This window comes from Tachypleus tridentatus, chromosome 11 (assembly GCF_004210375.1).
Source record: "Tachypleus tridentatus isolate NWPU-2018 chromosome 11, ASM421037v1, whole genome shotgun sequence".
NCBI lineage: Eukaryota > Metazoa > Arthropoda > Merostomata > Xiphosura > Limulidae > Tachypleus > Tachypleus tridentatus.
The window spans coordinates 45,110,493-45,132,676 of record NC_134835.1 but is presented as its reverse complement, the minus strand read 5'-3'; the positions used below and the strand labels follow the sequence as shown (position 1 = coordinate 45,132,676).

The window sequence follows — 22,184 nt, the reverse complement described above, 5'->3', positions numbered from 1 at the left end:
CTGTTACATTTCACTTTCATATAGATTTTAGTTAAATATCTGATTAAATTTCACTTGAAACAGCATATACTGAGGAGTTAAATGATCTGTCTGGTAAACTTGAAGTTTGAATAATATTTTGATGCACAGGCAATGTATTTTTTATTCACATGTAGCTGTTAAGAACTTTGCCTATTTGAACATAAATATATTTTTACTCAAGTATGAAAATTGAAATTTTAGGGTCAGTGAAATCCAAACTCTACTCAGTTCCTTTCCACAATTTGTTTTCTCAGATATTGTTTGCAGCTGATATAAAATACAAATTTAAAGAATTATTCTGATATTTAAGATGATACTTGAGACTACATCTAATTTTCTCTTTGTTTGCAACTTTGATATTTGCTGGTTTTTACAAAAATATTATTAATAACTACATATATATACTCCACACTGCACACAATTAATTGACTTCTGTAGGATAACTGGTTTTAGAATAAATGTGAATTTTTCTTTAATGTTTTAATACTACTTCAATTTGAGAGTAAATGGAATCATAAATTTGATTTATTCAAACTGGCTTATTACAGTAAGTCATTCAAATATATATTAGTTCAAGTTTCCTCTCAAGTATTTTTAATCTGCCAACAAAGATGTAATATCAGAAAGTTTTGCAGCTTCAATGGTCAGAAGGTTACTGTACTTTTCTTGATGGGTCACTTGAAACTTAAATATATGTATTAGGGCTAGGCAGAATATTTTAAATATGCAAATTAATGCAGCACACTGCATTGTATGCTAAACTCTTTACAGTAAGTGTGTGGTTTGCTGGTGATAAATTTTGAACAATAAGCAAAAAGCAGCTCAACCCACTTGTTTCAAAATATCTTAAAACAAGGCAAATGTATATATGTTATCACAGTTGTATCCAGAGCTTCAAATAATTTACCATAATAAAACATACACATTTATTGTAATTTAATGTAGCTCCACATGTAGTGTTAGAGCAGAATGATGATTTATTAACTTTTTATTGAATGTTTATGGATTTTATGTGAAGAACCATGCAAATGTAAGCTATTTCATGCAAAATTGCTTCAATATTTAATCTCATAGAACCAATTTTTACATATTTTCTCGGGGGAGACATGCCCAACACTCCCACGGTATTAGCATGTTTTACGTGTTGATTGTGCTTCATGCAATGTGTTGGCTTTTGATCTCGCACATCAGAAGAATACTTTCAAACATTCTGCATAAGGGCCTAAACATAGTTCTTTTTTATATCCTTTTTGATATGAAAGTTCAATAAATTTCTTTTATAAGATTAGGATACATGAAAATCTTACTAACAAAACACCATGCAAGTTAGAAAAGCTGTACAATCACAGGGAAAAAATATATGATAGCTTGCATAGGGATACAAGTCTCTTCTTACAAAACAAAACTTAACCTTGAACACAGATTAAAAAAAAAAGCTAAACAAGCTACTCATCCCAGTGATCCAGAAAGAGGATTTAGGTCTTGTTAGTCAAACTTTTACAAGAAATGTTCAAACAAAATTTATCATATTCATGAGGACACAACATTAATCAGCAATACGAAAACGTTTCACATAAATGCAGTAAAATGTTGTACAATTTCAAAGCTCTTCCAGGCAAGTTATGTAATTAAAGAACAACAATTAAATAACAGTTATAATTTAAAACACAAGTTTTTAGTATTGCCCAAACAGTTTATTTTGTAACACTTCACATGGACTAAAAAAATATTCCTAATCTCATATGTTAACTAAACTTTTAGTTTCTTTAATTCAATAAGAGGTTTAGAGCCATAAATGAAACACATGGAAAGTTATCACTAGTTTACAATAGAAGACCTCTAGAAGCGATAGAAGGAAGACACTCAGATTAATGAAATCTTCATGCTCAGTTGTAAGAAACAAATATAAACTTTAACTAGAAAGTTAATACTTGACATTAATAACAAAAAATGTATAAATACACTAACTTACTTTAAATTTTAGGAGGAACTATTCTAAATCAAGTGTATTTATGAAAACAGATTTATACTATCAAGGAATATGAAATTATTCTAGTACTTTTTACTGTTGTGCATATGTAAAACAGACATCTATATGTATCAAAGTATGATTATGGTTCATATATTGTGTACTGTTCACTCAAGATGCTAATATAACTGTAAACACACTAATCTTACTTTTTCTGATGCTGTAGCAATTTTGGTTCCACAAGGATTAAAAGTCATAGCTGCCAAAGGGCTATCATGGGCTTGTATCATGATCTTAGCTTGCTGAAAAGTAATGAAAAATTTTACATACGACTATAAAAAATGTTAAAGGATGGGAAACAAAATGCATATTTCATGCTTGTGCATAACCATGCAATTGAGCTGATCATCATACTAGTAGTAATACACACACAGCTACAGGGAAATAAATGTAGCTGTTTATGTTTGTCTACTTACATGCAGACTTCTGTTCATAGATGTTTGCAGTAGTCAATCCCATTCAATTACTTTTAATCTTCTGTCCAGAATTCTATCAAAAAAACTATCTGCCTAACATTACTCATATCACTATTATCTTAGGTGTAATTCAATTACTTAAATAGTTTGCAAGGAAAAACAAATACAGTATACAAGTATCTGTCAGGGACAGAAATGGAAATTTCTTGTTTGTTCTAAAAACTCCCACTTAATTTTCAAAAGTTAAAGTAGTAGTAGTAAAAAGATATATCAAGTGCAAACAAATGACAAAGAAATAAAGTTTCAATGTAAAGACACATAATAATGTGATACATTTGACAAATACAATGTTAAAGAAGCTCATACTAACCACTAAAGTTTTATTTTATGTTGCTATGGCCATGACAAGGTACTTCTCATACATGGTCTTCTGGAGAACCATCTGGACAGAGTATACTGAAAAATCAAAATTTCACTTATAATTTTATTTTCCAGGCTCTTAGATATATTAAGCACAAAACAAAAACTATAATGTTAAATTTTGCTGAAGTAACAGCAAACTGTTGATAATAAAATCATAGTAATAAATAGTCTGTAGTCAATGAGAAAAAAGATGGTTAAGGAAAGAACATGTTACCTAAATGATAAACATTCTTAACCAGAGTAATATTAAGTACATATATTTAATTTTCAATGGATGCCAAAAGACAAGAAACTCACTTTAAAACCTACAGACTGTGTCAGTTCAGATGGAGCTCCATAAGATCATCTGTACCATTGTCATAACCTGCAAACTTTATGATCAAAATTAACATTTTTATAAAGTCACTTGTTTCACTCTTTAAATAAAGAGAGATAAAATATGAGTAGCTGCTTTAGATAAACAATTTTAATGGTCATCTCTTGATTACTTTCTATGAAAAAAAATATTTAATTGATGAGTTTAGTACTTAAAGTGAAAACAAAATGTAAAATGGTAGGGAATACATAATTAAGTTGAAAGGTAGATTAAAAAAAGAAAACTTTTGAAAAAAAATAAATGGAACCCATACCTCTAGTACAATCTGTGTCGGTCATAGTACTAAACTCTTTAAAGCAGATAATGAAACTATCTTGAAAAAAATGAGTAACAAGTTCTACTAAACAGTAAACAACTCTGATATTTATTAAATTAAAATACTTAAGAAGTAACATATATGTTACTTTCACTATACACGTAAAAAAAAATTAGTGTTATGTACCAAATACTTGCGTAATAAAATATGGGCTTACAAACAATTTATCGTTATTTTTTAATAATTCAATTTATATTATATTTTGATGAAATTCATGCACAACGTTGTTTAGACTATGATGCAAGACATCTGACTTAGGTTGGACAGAAGTCTGTGTTTTTAGGCCTAAATTTGAAGTTCAAGATTTTATACAAACATACTACTGAAGGACACAATCTGACAGTAAATTGTTATTCTTATATTAAACAAACTACACAATCATGTTGCCAAACAATGTTTGAAATATTTTATACTGCTTTTGTTCAAACTATACATTACTGGTAGTTTCAGACTGAAAAATAAGGAAATAAAACTCCCAGAACCACGTTGTATATGAAGCAAAAATATGTTGTTACAGAGGTTTAATTAACGACTAAATACAAATTGCAAAAACTAGGATTTCAGAAGTGGGTGTAATGTGCAGAAAGAGAACACAAAAATAAAGAGTTATACATAAATATACAACTGGAACAAAATCTTTCAGCTATATAGAATACATTTCTGTATCACTGCCCCTCCCAGTTAAGTAATAATCGATTATCAGAGGTTATTACTTCACTCTTCTTTCATAGCATTACAATCTTCTCTAAAGATCATGAAAGGCATCAGGCTACAAAGTTCACTCAAGCTTTTTATTGTGATGTTAATTAACTGTACCATTATGTACTATTTTTTAGTGTCATATGTTCAGGATAATAATCAATGTATGCTCAAACATTTGCTATAATTTCTTTAGTTTGATGGAAATATTATAATATAAGATAATTATACAAAGGAACGAGAGGAGAATTCAGCATAGAAACTATGGGTCTAAATGGTACACCTATTTTATATTTAGACATTTCATACAAGTTGGGAGTTTTAGAGCATAAAGATTTGAGATTTTTTAATAGATATGAAGAGGCATTAGAAGTTGCTCTCACAATCTTTCAGTATGTTTTTAATTCTGTCCTAAAGATGTGTAGTTTGATACCTGTTGATAATCTATACAGCAGAAGCACTGTGAAAAATTTGTCATTTTCTTTATTAAGTAGGTTTTTTCTCCGTAAGAGACAAAACCTATGCATTCATCATCATGAAGTTTTACAATTATGCTCTAATTAGTTTTCAAATCTTTAATGGACCACTCATTTCTAGAAACAAACACATACACACAATACAATATAAAAGTGACCAAAAATGTTTCAAAAAAACTTCTTTATTACTATTCATTCAGAAAAAAGATATACCACACATATATAGAAAGCCACGAGTTTTGTATAATCCAGGATACCTTTCAATTTTTAAAATAAGATTTTTATCAAAGACCTACTTAAAAACTTCAAACTTACCTTAAAGCTTTACATTTTAAACTCTATGTTAAACAATAATACTAAAATAGAAAATCTTATAAAAATGTTCTTCTACAGTATATTTCTCCAGAATACACTTATTGTGTTATTACTTAATTGGCTATTATTTGTTTGTTTTTTAAATATGAGTTGTGTAAATTTATTCTCATAGATAAATTATCTATCACTGCAATCTATATTTTATAATAATAAATAGGATAGCACATAAATAACATTATGCAAATTACAACTAAATCTAAAGTTTATAAAAATATTTTCTATCCAATAAGGCTATAATATATTTAATATAATCTTTCTCATAAATGTAACAATTTTGTTTGCTGCAGCAGAAAATCCCTTAATCAGAATTTTGAAAATTTCTCTAATTTAAGACAGCACAAAAATTTTTAGCTTATCTTTGTATGTTTTTAAAATTTAGCTTTAAGTTTTACTTGAAATTCTTTTCAGATATAACTGGTATTAATTTTAACTCTGTAGTAATGCTTTATTATAAAAGAAAATTTGTTCTTTTAATTTTAGCTAATTAAAAACCATATTCCTATTACACTTTCTGGATAATGATATTTTAATTATCTGTGTTGAACTTCCAAGTTAGGAAGTTGAATTGAAAAATATGAAAATAGATTTTCAATCAAAAAGTGTTAAAGTTTTTGTTATAATGATCAAGAGTACTATGATAATTTGGTTTTAAAATATTTATATGATAAAAACTTAAATATGTCTTCTATAAATATTTCAAAATTATAAATAATGTCAAAGAAGAAATTAATATAAAATAATTTGAGTATTATATATTAAGAAAAAAAAATTTGTTGAGCAAACATTAACTGGAAACATTATGTATTATGCAAAATTATACATGTAAAGTATTTAAAGAAATTTTAGAAAAAGGTAAGGTGAAATATCTCTAGATAGTCCTACAAAAATTTCTAGAAGACCAGTTATAGGTGGAGAAAATAAGGTGAATGAGCCACTTAGTTCTGTAAAGGACAATTTTAAAAACTATTTACATCTCAGGTACAAAATTATTTAAAAGTTGATTTTGATTTTATTAATCACTTACCAAAGAAAATTGAAAATAATATTTTAATATTGTTAGACGTTGCTTCCCTTCACCCAAATATCAAAGACAAATATGGTTTAAAAGTTATTCAATATTTAGATATTTTTCCAGATTCATTACATTCACATTTTAATAAAGTGATAAGTAAAGGTTTTAACCTTAATTTAATTACCTGTTATGTTATTTATAAAAGTAATAGACATCAACAAAGTTCTAGAATGTCAATGGGAACAAAAGTATCTCTAACTTTTGCCACTTGAATTACAAGATATTTTGAAACTGAAATGTTCAAAAGTTTATAAAATTATTTGAGATATTTATATTTTTTTTAAACCAAAACTGGAAGAGGTTTATGGAGTTTTGTTATTATTATTATTATTATGGAAAAAGGTCCTTTGACTCTGGAATATTTTTATAAAATTAGAACCAAATTAACCCTAACAAACCATTTTGTTAAAGGAAGTCATTACTCATTTCAAAAGTATATTTGCTTCCTTGTGCACACATACTATACATATTTATATTAGCAATAAAAAGTTAAGGAGAGACTTCTGAATTCATTTCAGAATCTTTTATTTATGATAAAAGTCGAGTTTCGTATAATTTCATAACCACCCAAGAGCCAATATTATAGGAATATAATTAAGAAATCAAACTAAATATAAAATTCAATATATTAACTGGGAAATTGCAGATAAAAGATGAAAGTGGTATTTTTTTAAACATCCCTGACTTTGAGTTGCAATGATTAAATTCTGAGAAATGCTAAAAAAACAAAAAAAACAACTGTAGATAACTTGTTTTTATAACAATTTTTAGAAATATTGAATTTCTAATATTTTCCCAGCTTTCAGCAATTAAACCATTAATTAATATATTACAATACATACATTCATAAAAACTTTCACTGTTCAGACATTGAGTGAAAACCTTATTACTCACTGATTTGTGGGAGACAAAACATGAATCTGAAATGCATATTAATTTTTAAAACTTACACATTGGATTGAAGAACTGAAAACATGTTTACAAAAAATAATATTCAAACTCCAGGATAAAATACAATATTTGGCACACACCTTTCAAGGATAAGAGCATCCAACACAAATATAAAGCTATCACTGAAAATAACATAAACAACAATTAAAACCAACTTAACAATGGTAATGCCCAATGTTACCACACATGTACTGTAAGAATTAGTGATTAAGCAACAGTAAACCACAAATTATTAAACAACAACAACAACAACAACAGAAACAATTATAAAGGCCTATACTTTGAATTTATAATCAAGAAAAATATTACATTTTGTTAGGTGCTCAATATTAAACAGTGTTTTATCTAATGTACCATCTTTCATTAGAAAGTGTTCAGGGATTTTTCTTAGAATCAAGATTTATGGTAGCTTGGATATGTTATTCACTCTCAATATTGTTGCCATGTGTCCCTCTATTTTCATACAGGAATAAATCAATGCAAATACAAATCTTATAAAATCAAATCTTTTCTCATTGACACTTGAGATATACCACCTCAAATGGTTGAGAATATTATCCATCTTTTAATTAACTAATTTAAATTGAATGAACAAATATGTGTATTGCTACAGGTGACAACATTGCTGTTGCTCTCATTCTAAATTTTTATCCATGCCTTTGAAAGCATTGAAGTTTTGATTAGAAAATTTCTTAGATTTATTGTCTAGTCTGTATCTTAGAATGGCTGGTATAATAGGCATTAACACTTATTGATAAGGAGAGAATGTTTCGACCTTCCTAGGTCATCTTCAGGCTTCTGTAAAGAATTAGTTATTAAGCAACAGCAAATCACAAGTTATTAAACCTGAAGATGACCTAGGAATGTCAAAATGTTGTTCTCTCCTTATCAATAAGTGTTAATACCCATACCAGCCTTTGAGATATTTTTATTTCAAGTGGGTTTCTTGTCATCAAAAATATTGTCTAGTCTTATCTTGATAAGTTTGTATTTCTCTACATTAATTCCATGTAAAATGTTTCTGTTGATAGTAACAAACTTACTAAATTACTATTTAATTATTGATTTTACATTTAAATTCATAACATCCACCTAATACTGACTACTGCAAAATTTATAGACAACTTTAAAGAATTGAAAGAACCTGGAACAAAAATAGTAATATGACCACTAGGTCAGACTTAATCTTTGTTGTAATGGCTACCCTAATAACTATATTTCACAAATTTTTAAAATCTTTCATTCAAATAGAGAATTGTTTGTTTGTTTTGGAATTTTGCACAAAGCTTCTCGAGGGCTATCTGTGGTAGCCGTCCCTCATTTAGCAGTGTAAGACTAGAGGGAAGGCAGTTAGTCATCACCACCCACTGCCAACTCTTGAGCTACTCTTTTACCAATGAATAGTGGGATTGGCCGTCACATTATAACGCCTCAACGGCTGGGAGGGCGAGTATGTTTGGTGCGACCGGGATTCGAACCTGCGACCCTCAGATTACTAGTTGCACGCCTTAACACGCTTGGCCATGCCGGGCGTACAAATAGAGAAGACAAAAGCAGTTCAGTAAACCTTCACAGACTGATAATGACATATAGACTATCTTTTGCTCAGGATATTTTCAAAAAGCATTATTAAAGCTGTAAAAATCTAGGTTAGAGATTTATATTGTATGAAATATGAGAATTGTACTAAAAATTATTTATTCATTTGGCTTTTAACAAGAAAGTGATTTTACAACAAAATATTGTCTTGCTATAAACAATGGACTAGATATTACTCTTGTATTGTTAAAAATGTAATATATGAAATGACATACTTCTGTGATAACTGCATTGGTGATACTAGCAATCCACTAAAAATATATTCTAAGAAACAACCATACTACCACAAATCTTGATTCTAATGAGCTACTGCTGAACACTATCTGCTGAAACATGGGTACAGTAGATAAGAATAATATTTAATAAAATTCTTGGCTAAATGTAATGATTTGCTTTATTATGAACACCTTGAGCACCTCCCGATTCATTCTCATTAACCTAAAATAAAAATAAGTGTTTGGCCTTTGTAATTATTATAAACATTATTCTTTTTGTTCAATAAGTTGAACTTTTCTGCTGCTTATTTATTTTAACTTTTTAATGTGTGAAATACTGTGACATTACTAATGTTTAGTCAGTGTTTAATTGTGATGTTTGTTCTCTTCAGTTGTCAGTTTGTATTTGTTATTTTTTTAAGCTTTGGGTAAGCCATATTATGAATCTTTGGAATTTAAGTCATGTGTGCTAAAGTGTGATTATTTTATTTTTGTGTGTATGTAAATATTGGTCTGAAATGCTACTTTTACACATCTCCAATTTCAAGCTGCAATGGAGAAATTAATACAAATGTGACCAAAATCCATAGCTAACTTTCTTTAATATAATAATTTAAGTCTGTAGATTCTCTTCAATATTTCCCAGTTTTACTGTTGAAACTGGGATTAATATTCTATATACCTACAATTTTCTTCAGTGATAGCAAGATGTTTTTCTTTCTAAAATGCAAGTTCTAGCAGTAATCAAACATAAGAAACTAATGAAAGTCTTATAAAATATTTTTTGCAGCTACAACTATGATGCAGAAGCAGGTTAAGTTACATTATAGTCAACTAGAATGAAAGGTATGAAACAAACTGCTAAATCATGCAGTCAATAACACTTATCGTTTTGAATAAACACTTAAGCATGAAAGTTTTATCAAATACCACTAATTCTTATTTTTTTCACAAAATATTCAGATTTTACTGTAATGATGACTAACAGCAAATGCATCACTTTGAATAACTTAGAACAACAGATATTATAAACCTAACATTTCTATTGCTTTGTATCCAACAGCAACAGTAACAAATAAAACATCTTACCAAGTTATCAGCATCAAATATCTGAACTTCTCCTATTGTGTTACTGCCTGGAAAAGCCAAGTAACAGTTGTCACCGCTAGCAGAGAGTGTGCATATTCCGTGAGGATTAGGTGGTGTATCCCTTATTGTATGTAAAACCTTCATGTCCCTGATGTTGTGTATGTACAGACTTTCTTCAAGACAGACAACAAGTCTCTGAAAAGGCAGAACTGGTACATTGAAACAACTTCTAAACATTAGTAAAGTATTTTTAATTTTACATTTGCCAATGGCAACATACATCTGATTAGAGGGTTTTAATAATACTATTCTTAAACTCACTACTGAACTATTATGTAAAATAAACTGGATCACAGTGCTCCACATCATCAAAAAACGTTAAAAACAGGGAGTACAGTAGAGAATATCAATAAATAATACAGGTTGTACAAGATGCATGCAAGTAGATCAAAGCATGTGCTTCTCTCAAAGTACCTAACTTGACTAATATGTCTACCAAGAAAATAAACAGAAAAAAACATTCACCAATATGCAGAATTCTGATCATTATAGAAGTACAACCAGTAGAGGTAGATAATTCATTGGATTCATGATGAGAAGTCACAGGTATGAAATGGTTACCACAAATAATGGGTTGAACATGAGCAGGATCATAACACTACGCAAAAATCTTCATAGAACTGGGTTTAACATCCAGGCACCTCTATACAAGCCTCTGATTTTGGACAAGAACTAGATATTGGTTGATTTAGTGTTTTATGGCACAAAGCAGCTAGATTATCTGTGCCAAACGTCCAGTATAAAGGTAAAACTAAAGTAAATGTAGTAAAATTAATAAAAGGAGCTGAAGGTAAAACAAAACAGCATTTAAAAACATAAATAGCATAAAATCAATGTTGACATCTAGTCTACAATGTTAAGAGAGAAACCACAGCAAGAGAAGTTGTAAAGGACTTTCTGTAGCATAATGGTAATTTTCATAACCTGCCAGGAAGACTAACAGGTGAGTACAAAAACCACCTTCAGTCACCTGAAGTTGGCCTTTCCAGTCCTGGTACCGAGTTGTGTCATTACAGCCATTATCAAAAATTAAAGTAATAAAAGTTTTAAAAGGCATGCAGCAAAAGTGTCATAATAACTCACCAGTATGACTAACAGATCAAACAGCAGTGTTAGTCACCTGAAGTTGGCCTTTCCAATTCTGGGGTCAAGTTATTTAATGTTATGGACATTTTCTCATTTCAAATCGAACTAAAGAGATTGTGATTCTTAAAAGGTAACCACAATAAAAAAGGTTTAATTAACAAATATAAAACACTTAAATGACATTAAAAAGATTAATGGCCTTTAAAAAACTAAAAACTTTATCAAGGTGGACATTGTCACAGTCACCAATAACAGTGTCTAATGTTATGGACAAACCTTTGGACATAACATGTTTAAAATGATGCCATCATTGAGAGTTGTAACGATGACAAGAAAGTAAAATGTGGCTTATAGTGATTTGAGTGTTACATAGACTACAAACTGGTGCATCAGTTTCAGATAAAAGAAAATGATGAGTTAAAAAACTGTGATCAATGCTTAGTCAAGTTAGAACTTCCTCCTTCCAATCCTTACAAAAGCAAGACAGCCTAAGTCCAATGTAGAGTTCTATTTGGAAAAGCTTGTTTTTGCATTGCTCACTCCAAGTCAACTGCCAGCTGGCATAGAGCTAAGCCTTGAATACAGGACCATAGTTCATGTATGGAATAGGCACTGAGATGATAGTGGCAGAGCAGATAGATTTAGCTGCCGTGTCTGCAAGCTCCTTACCATAAATACCAACATAGCCTGATATTCAGAAAAACTGGAGAGAAGTATATATTAATGAAAAATAGGCCAGTCGGTTTTGAATATCATTGAGAACAGGGTGTGAACCAACATGAAGTGATTCCAGAGCCAGTAGAGAACTAAGTGTGTCAGTAAAAATAGTGAAGTTGCAGTACTGCTTAGCTCAATATGATCCAGGACAAGAGAAATGGTGTACAGTTCAGCAGTGAACACAAAAGTTGTAGAGGGGATTCTGCCAACAACCACCAAAGAACAAACCATAACAAAATTTATACAGTCACCTGATTTTGAATAATCCTTATAAATAGTACTGGAAGAATGGTTTGAAAGATGCTCAGTAAATAAAAGACAATACTTTCAATCGGGAGTATCTGCTCTTCTCAGATAACTTAAAGAAAGGTCATAGTTGGGGACTATAATAAGCCATGGTGGGATGGGCTGACCAGTGGATACTGCAAGGTAATCCAAGAATAGACCCAATTAATCCAACTGCACCTGGATGCAAAGACCAAAAGAAGCAATGGCAGATCATCTGTTCAGAAAAAGCATGGCCCACTGAGGAAGGAAAACACAACCTCTGGTGCGATGCTTTGGTAAGGAACAGAGTTTTGAAGAATATAGTAAAACAGTTGCACATGGCGAAGGTGTGGAAAACCCCAGCGCAGAGCCGAAATTTTTGATGATCAATGGGGTCCAGCATTTTTAAAGGCTGAGGGTCTGGCAGAGCCATAGACCAGTGATCCATAGTTGAGTTTTGATTGAATAAGAGCACAATATATATTTAATATAGAACATCGATCCGCTCCCAAACAGAGAACAAAGAGGACACGGAGGATGTTCAGTGCTTTTGTACATTTGACCTGTAGTTGCTTAACGTGTGGTATAAAAGGTCAGCTTACAAAGATAAACCCCATGAACTTGGTCTCAGGGACCACAGGCAGCAAAACTTCACCGATACGGAGTTCAGGATCAGGGTGAATACCCCACTGGCGACAAAAGTGCATGCAAACGGTTTTAGAGAGAAAAATTAAAGCCGTTTGCTGTGGTCCATTTCAGTATAACATCGAAAGCAGTTTGTAGTTGCCGCTCAATATATCTCATGTTTGACGACTAACATAAGATGTGAAAGTCTTCGACATAGAGCCTGTTTGCAACAGTGAGAGGGAGTTGTTCAGTGATGGTATTAATTTTTATACTGAAAAGTGTGACACTCAAAACACTGCTCTGAGGGACTCCAAGTTCCTGTAGAAAAGAATGGGAAAGTGTCAAACTCACACAAACATGGAATCTCCTGTCCATTAAAAATTTTTTAATAAAAATGGATAAATGGCCACATAACCCATATATATGGAGGTCTCACGAAATGCCATATCTCCATGTTGTGTCATAAGTCTTCTCAATGTCAAAGAATATTGATACAAGATGATGCCGTTTGAAAAAGGCTTCTCTGATTGATGTTTCAAGTCAAATCAGATGGTCCATGGTAGAGCGTTGGCATTAGAACCCACTTTGAGTGGGCAAGAGGAGGTTGTTTGATTCAAGGAACCAAACAGAGACAGCTCATCATAGCAATTGGATGGCAGTTTGAAGAAAAGGTAAGTTAATAGCCTGTTGCCAGGCATTAGGAAAAACATTCTCCTGCCAGATGCAATTAAAAACAATTAGAAGAATATCAAGAGAAGCAGGAGATGGATGGCACAGCATGTCATAGTGTACATCATCTGGTCCAACAGATGTACTGCCAGACCGATGAAGGGCCAGTTTCAGTTCCACCAGTGTAAAGGGACGATTATAGTCATAGAGACAATCAGTTCGAAGGAAAGAGGTGATCGCTCTGCCTGAGTCTTGATGGCCAAGAAGGTGGAGGAACAAGCAGAAGTGCTAGGTATCCAGCAAAAGCTTTTACCTAGGATATCGGCAATGCTCCCGATATCAGCTACTTCTTGGCCATCAGAGTAAGATCGAGAGGGGGACAGAAGTGTAGTGCCCACTGACCTTTCAAACCCTGTCCCATACTACTTAGGAAATGGTAATAGAAGATATGCTGATTGTAAACTTGATCCAAGATTCCTTCTGGCTTTGATGTCTTACCCACCTAGCATGTGCACAGGCCCGTTGGAAAGTGATGCAGTTTGAAATTGTGGGATATCTACAGAAAGTATCTCAGGCCCGTTTTTGAGCCTTCAATGCCATGTGGCAGGCAGGATTCTATCACAGATGAGAATATAGTGGAAAACGTGTGAAGGTTTTGGGAATACATTGAGCAGCTGCTTGTATAATACAGTCAGTTACTGCTGCCACACAGTCATCTATTGATGGCTAACAGATGATGGCAGAATCAAGTTTTGCAAGAGCAGTGAAAGTGGACCAGTCTGCCTGATCCAGCTTCCATCGGGGCACGCTTGTTGGGTGGCATCGACAACGGCCAGTCTCTCTCAAAAGTATAGGAAAATGATCACTGCCTCGTGGATTATTGTCAACCCTCCATGAAAAATGGAAGAAAAATGAAGGGTAGCAAACTGAGAGATCAATAGCCACAAAGGATTACCTAAGTGCATGAAAATAAGTGGAAGAACCAGTATTGAAAAGAAAAAACGTTGTAATCAGAGAGCATATGCTCTACAGGGCAATCCCTCCTATCAATAACAGCACTTCCCCAAAGGGGATGATGCCCATTAAATCCCCCAGGATTAGAAAGGGAGATGGCAACTGTTCAATGAAAGTATCAAGGTCTGATTGATCAAATGTCTTTCCAGGTTACAAGTAGAGATAACAAAAAGTGATTGTATGACCCAGGGAAACACGGATGGCTACAGCCTCCAAGGGTGTGTTGAGTGACAAAGACAGCGTGGGCACATGCTGATCAACTAACAGTGCCACCCCTCCACATACTCTTCCATCACACAGCCTGTCATTTCTGTACAGAGAAAATTGCCAAAAGGTGACTGTATCAGCAGGTTTTAGAAATGTTTCCTGTAAGGAAAGATATACAGGATGGTAGGAAGCAATCAGTGTTTTGATGTCATCCAGATTAGATTGTAAACCTCGAGAGTTCAATTGTATCAAGGTGGCCATTTTTAATGATGTGTCGACAAATTGGCTGGAGAACACTTCTGTTTACAACCACGTCTTTTTTCTTTACTGTCCTTATTCAAGGGAGGTTGATCAACCTCCATGGATCTTGCCCTGATTTGATTGAGCAGGTCTTTTTTGTTGGAAGGGGATTCCAGTGACTGAAGACACAAACGAATGACTGTTTTGCATCTGGGGGTGAGAGAAAAAGATGTATCCAAAGAAATGCCTGTACCTGGAACCAAAGAATGTTGATTGTGGTGTTTGTTGAAATGTGTGGGAGGAACAGAGATGAGTGTAGAAGTTCATTCATCAACTTTTTTAATCATGGAGATCAAAAGGCTTTTCATTTGTTTTGAGAATGATTCTCTTGGAGGCACAGAGAGATCTGTCTGCACTCCCACTGTAGTTGTGAAATGAAGTGCAACAGTATATGTCCAAGATGAAGTGGTGGACAGCAATTTTCGAGCCCCAGAATAAGTAATGTTATGAGTCGTTTTCAAAAGCTCCAACCATTTAGGGCAAGAACGAAAGTAGGAAGTGTGAGAACCATTGCAACTGACACAATGTGGGTCCATTTCACACTCATAGGCATTGTGATCCTTGTCATCACAACGAGCATGTTAGGGAACTACGACATGATGTCTTTGAATGACTGAACATCTGACAATGGAAACATCTGAGAGGGTTTAAAATGTATGGCCATACCCTGCAATTAAGATAATCTGCCTTGATGGTGGTAGGTGCACGTGGTGATGTAAATGTCAAAACAAGGATATTTGTCAGCAGTGCAACTCCATCTTTGCAAGTGGAAATGTGCATCACTACAGAAACTCCTTGAGTGAAGAAACCAGCAAGAATCTCTGAATTGGGAATGTTCTTCATATCCCTCTCAACAATAACTCCTAGTGATTAATTCAATGTAGCATGAGGTGTAACCTCAATAGGTATATCCCCAATTGCCTTTGAATTCAAGAGGAAATCACTGTGTTGGGATGTGGATGTTTCAACCAATATGTCTCCAGATCGAAGCTTCTTTACGGACTTTGGAGAGCCAGCAAGTCCATCCAGTCCCTTCTAAATCAAAAAGGGGACATTTGCCCTAAAGATTTCTCTGAAAGAGAATGTAGGATGAGAAAATGAGGTACAACTGGTGGTACAGATGTTGAAGATTGCTGATCAGAATCTTCAAGATGTGGTTGTTTACCTATTAGGAAGATCCATAGGAAAAAAAGAAAATTTCAGTGCCCACTGATGCCACCCATCATGAAGCCCTATGAGGTCCACAACAATGTCAAGCAAAACATTGCAACAATGCCAGGGTTTCGTGAGCACTATACCCAAACACCAGCATCAGATACAATGTCCACAACACCCATTGAGAACTTCCAACACTGGTACTTGGTTGACTCTAGCCCAAGTGGACCAGCCAACTGACCCAAGGGGGGACTACCCAAAGGCCTCCCGTCTACAGGACAAAGTGGTGTGTTAGGGTTGGACCCCTCAACCACCAGGATCTTCTTCTCCCCTTCACGGGTTACCATGCATGGCAAACATGTGAGTGGATGTTTAGATCTCAGAGGAACTAACCTGAAAGAACAGAACCTTCCCTGGGAGGTCCCCTCACCACGTACAGGAATCCACACCGAGGGGAGAACTGGATATGCCACCTACAGTGTCATTTTAATCACTAAGAATGGACTCTGAGCCAATGCAAGAAAGTCATGTGGTGTAACAAATAGTTTTAAAATATGTATGTAAAAACGGCTGGCTTGGGTTGAGAAAATTTTTATGTAGAGGAGCCAAAAAACATTGACCTTCTTTGGTCTGTCAGGTTCACAAAAAAAGAAAGAGGTAACTGACCAATAGCAGACCACATGTTGGAAGGGGGTTGTGTAACTGAGTGCAGGAATGTAGAGGGTGTGTTGAGATGCTATATTTATTAATATAGGTAAAAAGGTATTCCTTTGTATTGGTTTATTTTGGGCTTGAGTTGTTGTATAAGTAAGGCTTCTTTAATTTTGCATTTGTTTATGTTTGCTTCTTTATTTAGTATTTTGGTGTTTTCTATTGTTATATTGTGTTTATTTGACTTGCAGCATTCGAAAATGTGTGAAGGTGACTTTGTGTTCTTTGAATCTGACTTCCATTTTTCTACTTGTTTCTCCAATATAGAATGTTGGTTATTTTTCTGTTGATGTCGGAAATATATGGTATGCAGCAGTATATGGTTTTATGATTTTTTTAATTCGTGGGATACATTTATTTTTAGTTGATTTTGCTTTCTGTTTAGGTGTTTGCATATAATGTTTTCTATGGTTTGTGGAGGAAACTTGTTGATGTTGATGAAGTATCAGTTATTTTGTCTAATTATTCGTTAATTTTATCTGGTGAGCATAGTTTTATGGCTGTATATATTTGGTTTCTTAATATGTTGAGTTGTTGTTTTGTTTCATGTGCTGAGCCTCAAGGAATGTATAGTCAAGTATGGTGACTTTTAGGTGAATTTCTGTTTTAAATTGTGTATCGGCTCTTGTAATATTGAGGTTAAGAAATGATATTTGTTTTCTTCCTGTTCAAATGTGAAGTTAATGTGAAATGTATAAAGTTAATGTGATTGAAAAAAATTAAGTGTGTGTTCTGTAGATGTGAATCCCACAATCGTGTCATCTACACAACCCCCTTCAAACATGTAGTCAGCTATCAGTCAGTTACCTCTTTCTTTCTTTGTAAACCTGACGATGACCAAAGTAGGTCAAAATGTTGTTCGCTCCTTTACATAAAAATTTTTCTCAACCCAAACCAACTGTTTTTACATATATATTTTTCTCTACAAGTGGGTTTTCTCATCATCACTGATATTGTTTTACATTATTTCAATCTCATGACAAGATCCAGATGCAGCAGAAATTTCAGAAACTTTTTGTTCTTGAGTACAGTGTTCCAACATTTAATTCTGCTGCTATAAGTTGTGTACTGATCTGAAAATGTTCAACTGTTATGATTTAGAAACTCTCATCCCATTAAAAGACCAGATGACACTGAGAAAGTATCTTAGGATTCAGCCTACCAAGTGCACCCTTTAATATTACTCATATATTCAGATAATAAGATATTTCAAATTGACAATGTAAACATTCATTGGGCTCGTGTAGTGTATGACTGGCTCCATGAACTTCGCACAGATTTCTCTTGTATATACTTTTGGCCAACACAGTTTCTGCACATCAATCCAACTGAACATCTCTGGTACATATCAGAATGCTTCATCAGGTGATGTACACACCTAACATCTTCTGTGGTTCAACTTCACCCAGTTTATGGATTATTTTTTTTCATCTTTTTAAAGTTTTATGCTACATCTTGATGCTGGCATTATTCAAGTCAAAGATGTTTTTATCAACTTTAGGTGAATAGATGACCAGCAATGACAAGAAGGAATGTACTCCAAGGTAAAAAAAAAAAATATGTTGTTGGACTAAGAGCATAAATGAAGCAGAGGAAGAGGGGGGGGGGGCTGGATTCCAACTAATGAAGCAGGAAAACTCAACAGCACTCAAAAAGGATTCTTATACCTCAAAGCATGGACATGAGGGATGAGATGAAAATGAGGGTATGCATACAGAAGGTGAGACCAGTCTAAGATAAGAACACTGACATCCACAGCTCAAGGATGCAGAACTGGAGACCAGAAAAGGAGATGTTTTGTGTTGAGTTGGTTGGTTCGTGTTTTATGGCACCAAGCATCTAAGCTATCTGTGCCAAACATCCAATAAAAAGTTAAAATTAAAATTAATAAAATTCAAAAAAGGAAATTAAGGTAAAACAAAAAGTTTAATTTTTAATTAAAAGCATATAGTGCTAAATTCAATTTTTACATCTAGTTTACAGCAGTAAGAGAAAAACTGCAGTGAAACAAGTTGTAAAGGACTTTCTGTAGCATAATTGTAGTTATCATAATGCCAGGAAGACTAAGAGGTAAGTTCAAAACCACTGAGAGTCACCTGAAGTTGGCCATTCCAGTCCTGGTTGAGCTTTTTGACATTATGGCTATTTTCAGAAAGTAATAAAAGTTTTAAAAGACGTGGAGCAAAATTATAATAACAACTCACCAGGATGACTAACAGGTAGTTCAAACAGCAGCATGAGTCACCTGAAGTTGGCCTTTCCAGTCCTGGTTGAGTTATTTGACATTACAGCCATTTTAAAATTTCAAACTGAACTAGATGTACTTTAGTTCTTAAAAGGAAATTGCATTAACAAAGGCCTAATGTATAAATTAAAAAACTTAAATAGCATTAAAAAATAAAAGGCCTTTAAAAAACTAAAAAAATTTCTAAAGTGGACAGTGTCACCATTACCAATAACACTGTCTAACGTTATGGATAAACCTTGGGACAGAACACGTTTAAAATTGTGCCATAGTTGAGTCATAATGACGGCAGGACAGTAAAATGTGGCTTATTGTGACCTGTGTGTTACACAGAAAACACATTAGTGCATCAGTCCCAGATAAAAGAATACGATGAGTTAAATAAAAAACTGTGATCAATGCATAGTCTAGTTAGAACAATTTTATTTTTCCGATCTTTATGGAAGCAAGATGGTCAATGTCCAATAGGGGGTTTTATTTGGAAAAGCTTGTTTCATGTTGCTCATTCCAAGTTGACTATTAACTGGCACGGAGCCAAATGTTGAATACAGGACCAGAGTCCATGTATGGAACAGGCATAACAGTGATAGTGCCAGAGCAGATAGATTTAGCTGTAGTGTCAGCAAACTTGTTCCTGCAAATACCAACGTGACCCGGTATCCAGAAACATTAGAAATAGATGTTAAATTGAAATAGGCCAATCGGTTTTGAATATCAGTGAGAACAAGTTGTGAACTAACATGAAGTAATTCCAGGGCCAACAGAGAACTGAGTCAGTATAAATTGTGAAATTATTTGTACTGCTAAGCTTCTATGTGATTCAGGGCAAGAGAAATTACAGACAATATTTCCAATCGGGAGTGTCTGCTTTTCTCAGGTGACTTAAAGATAGCTCACATTTGGGGACTAATAAGTCATGGTGGGATACAGCAATGTTATTCAAGGAGAGACCCAATTCATCCAATTGCACCTGGATACAAAGGCCAAAAGGAGCAATGACAGATCATCTGTTCTGAGAAAGCATGGTCTGCCAAGGAAGGAAAACACAACCTCAGATGGGATGCTTTGGTAAGGAATGAACTTTCAAAGCATATAGTAAAGACAGTTGAAAACAGTGGAGGTGCAAAGTAGGTTCATGAAACTATGTATAAGCTTTGAACTGGGGAAGTGCAGAAAGCCCCGGTGCAGATCCAAAATTCTTAATAATGAATAAAGTCCAGCATCTTGATGGCTGAGGTCCTGGTAGAGCCACAGAACAGTGATCAATAGTCAAGTTTCAATCGTATAAGAGCACTATATATCTTTAGCATAGAACATCGATCCCCTCCCCAAGTGGTGGAAGAGAGGACACGGATGTTTAGTGCTATTGTACATTTAATCCTTAGCTGCTTGATGTGTGGTATAAAGGTCAGCTTACAGTCAAAGATAAGCCCCCAAAACTTTGTCTCAGGGACCACAGGCAGCACAACTTCAGCACAACTACTGAGTTCAGGATCAAGGTGAATATCCTGTTGGCAGCAAAAGTGCATGCAAACAGTTTGAGAGAGAGAGAAGTTAAAGCTGTTTGCTGTGGTCCACTTCAGTAAATGATTGAGGGCAGTCTATGGTTGCTGCTCAATATACCTCATGTTCAACAACTGACATTAGATGTGAAAGTCGTCAATAGAGAGTCTGTTCGCAAAAGTGAGTGGGAGTTTTTCAGTGTCAGCATTAATCTTTATACTGAAAAGTGTGACATTCAAAACACAGTCCTAAGGGACTCCAAGTGTCTGTAAAAAAGAACAGGCAAGTGTCAACCCCACACAAACTTAGAATTGTCTGTTCATTAAAAAAATTTAATAAAAGTGGATAAATGGCCATGTTTCCCATATATATACGGAGGTCTCACAAAATGCCTTACCTCCATGTTGTATCAGAAGCCTTCTCAATGTCAAAGAATACTGATAAAAGATAACGTTTGAGTAAGGCTTCTTTGATTGACGTTTCAAGTCGAATCAGGTGGTCCACGATGGAACCCACACTGGGTGGGGAGAGGAGGTTGTTTAATTCAAAGAACCAAATAAGATGAGCATTAACCATACTCTTTGAGGTCTTACAGAAACAACTCATCATAGGAATTGGATGGTAGTTTGAAGAAATCTTGGGATCCTTCTCAGTCTTAGAAAAAGGTAGGACAATAGCCTGACACCAGGCATCAGAAAAAAGATTTTCCTACCAGATCCAATTAAGAACAATCATAATAGCAAGAGAAGCAGGAGATAGATGGTTCAGCATTTCATAGTGTACATCACTAGGTCCATCCAATGTACTGCCAGAACAATGAAGGGCCAGTTTGAGTTCCACCAGTGTAAAGAGCAATTACAGTCAGAGACAATCTGCTCTCATGGAAAAAGGTGATCACTCTGACTGAGTCTTGATCATTTAAGGGTGGAGGAAGAAGCAGAAGTACTAGATACTTAGCAAAAGTTATCACCTAGAGCATCAGCAATGATTTGGGTATCAGCTACTTTCTGGACATCAGAGAGCAAGATCGAAAGGGGTACAGAATTATATTGCCCACTAACCTTTCAAATCTTGTCCTATGTGATTTAGAAAATGGTAGTAGAAGATATGCTGACTGAACTTGATCCAAGTGTCCTTCTGGCTTTGACGTCTTACTCACCTAGCATATGCACAAGCCTGATGGAAAGTGATGCAGTGCGAGAGTGTGAAATACCTACAAAAAGCATTCCAGGCCCGTTTTTGAGCCTTCCATGCCATGTGACAAGTTGGATTCCACCACAGACGAGAATATCGTGAAAACATGTCAAGGTTTTAGAAATACATTGAGCAAATGCCTGTATAATACAGTCAGTTACTGTTGCCACACAGTCATCTGTTGATGGCTTATAGATGATTGCAGGATCAAGTTCTACAAGAGCAGTGAAAGAGAGCCAGTTTGCTTGATCCAGCTTCCAACAGGGCACGCTGGTCAGATGGCACTGACCACAGCCAGTTTTTCTCAATATTATAGGAAAATGATCACAGCTTTGGGAATTATTGTCAACCTTCCAGGAAAAGTGAGAGAAT

General features: G+C 34.1%; 1 protein-coding gene across 15 annotated transcripts in view; it reads right to left on the bottom strand.

Moving 5' to 3' along the window:
- The window catches only part of LOC143232068 (WD repeat domain phosphoinositide-interacting protein 2-like), a 70,712-nt gene that overhangs the window by 25,176 nt on the left and 23,352 nt on the right, over nucleotides 1-22,184 (bottom strand). For all 15 annotated transcript variants that reach the window (XM_076467099.1, XM_076467111.1, XM_076467101.1 and 12 more), the window contains exons 4-5: nucleotides 10,058-10,252; nucleotides 2,200-2,292 (exon numbers count right to left, since the gene is read on the bottom strand). In XM_076467099.1, the coding sequence (XP_076323214.1) occupies nucleotides 2,200-2,292; nucleotides 10,058-10,252 (288 nt within the window). The remainder of the gene's footprint in view (nucleotides 1-2,199; nucleotides 2,293-10,057; nucleotides 10,253-22,184) is intronic.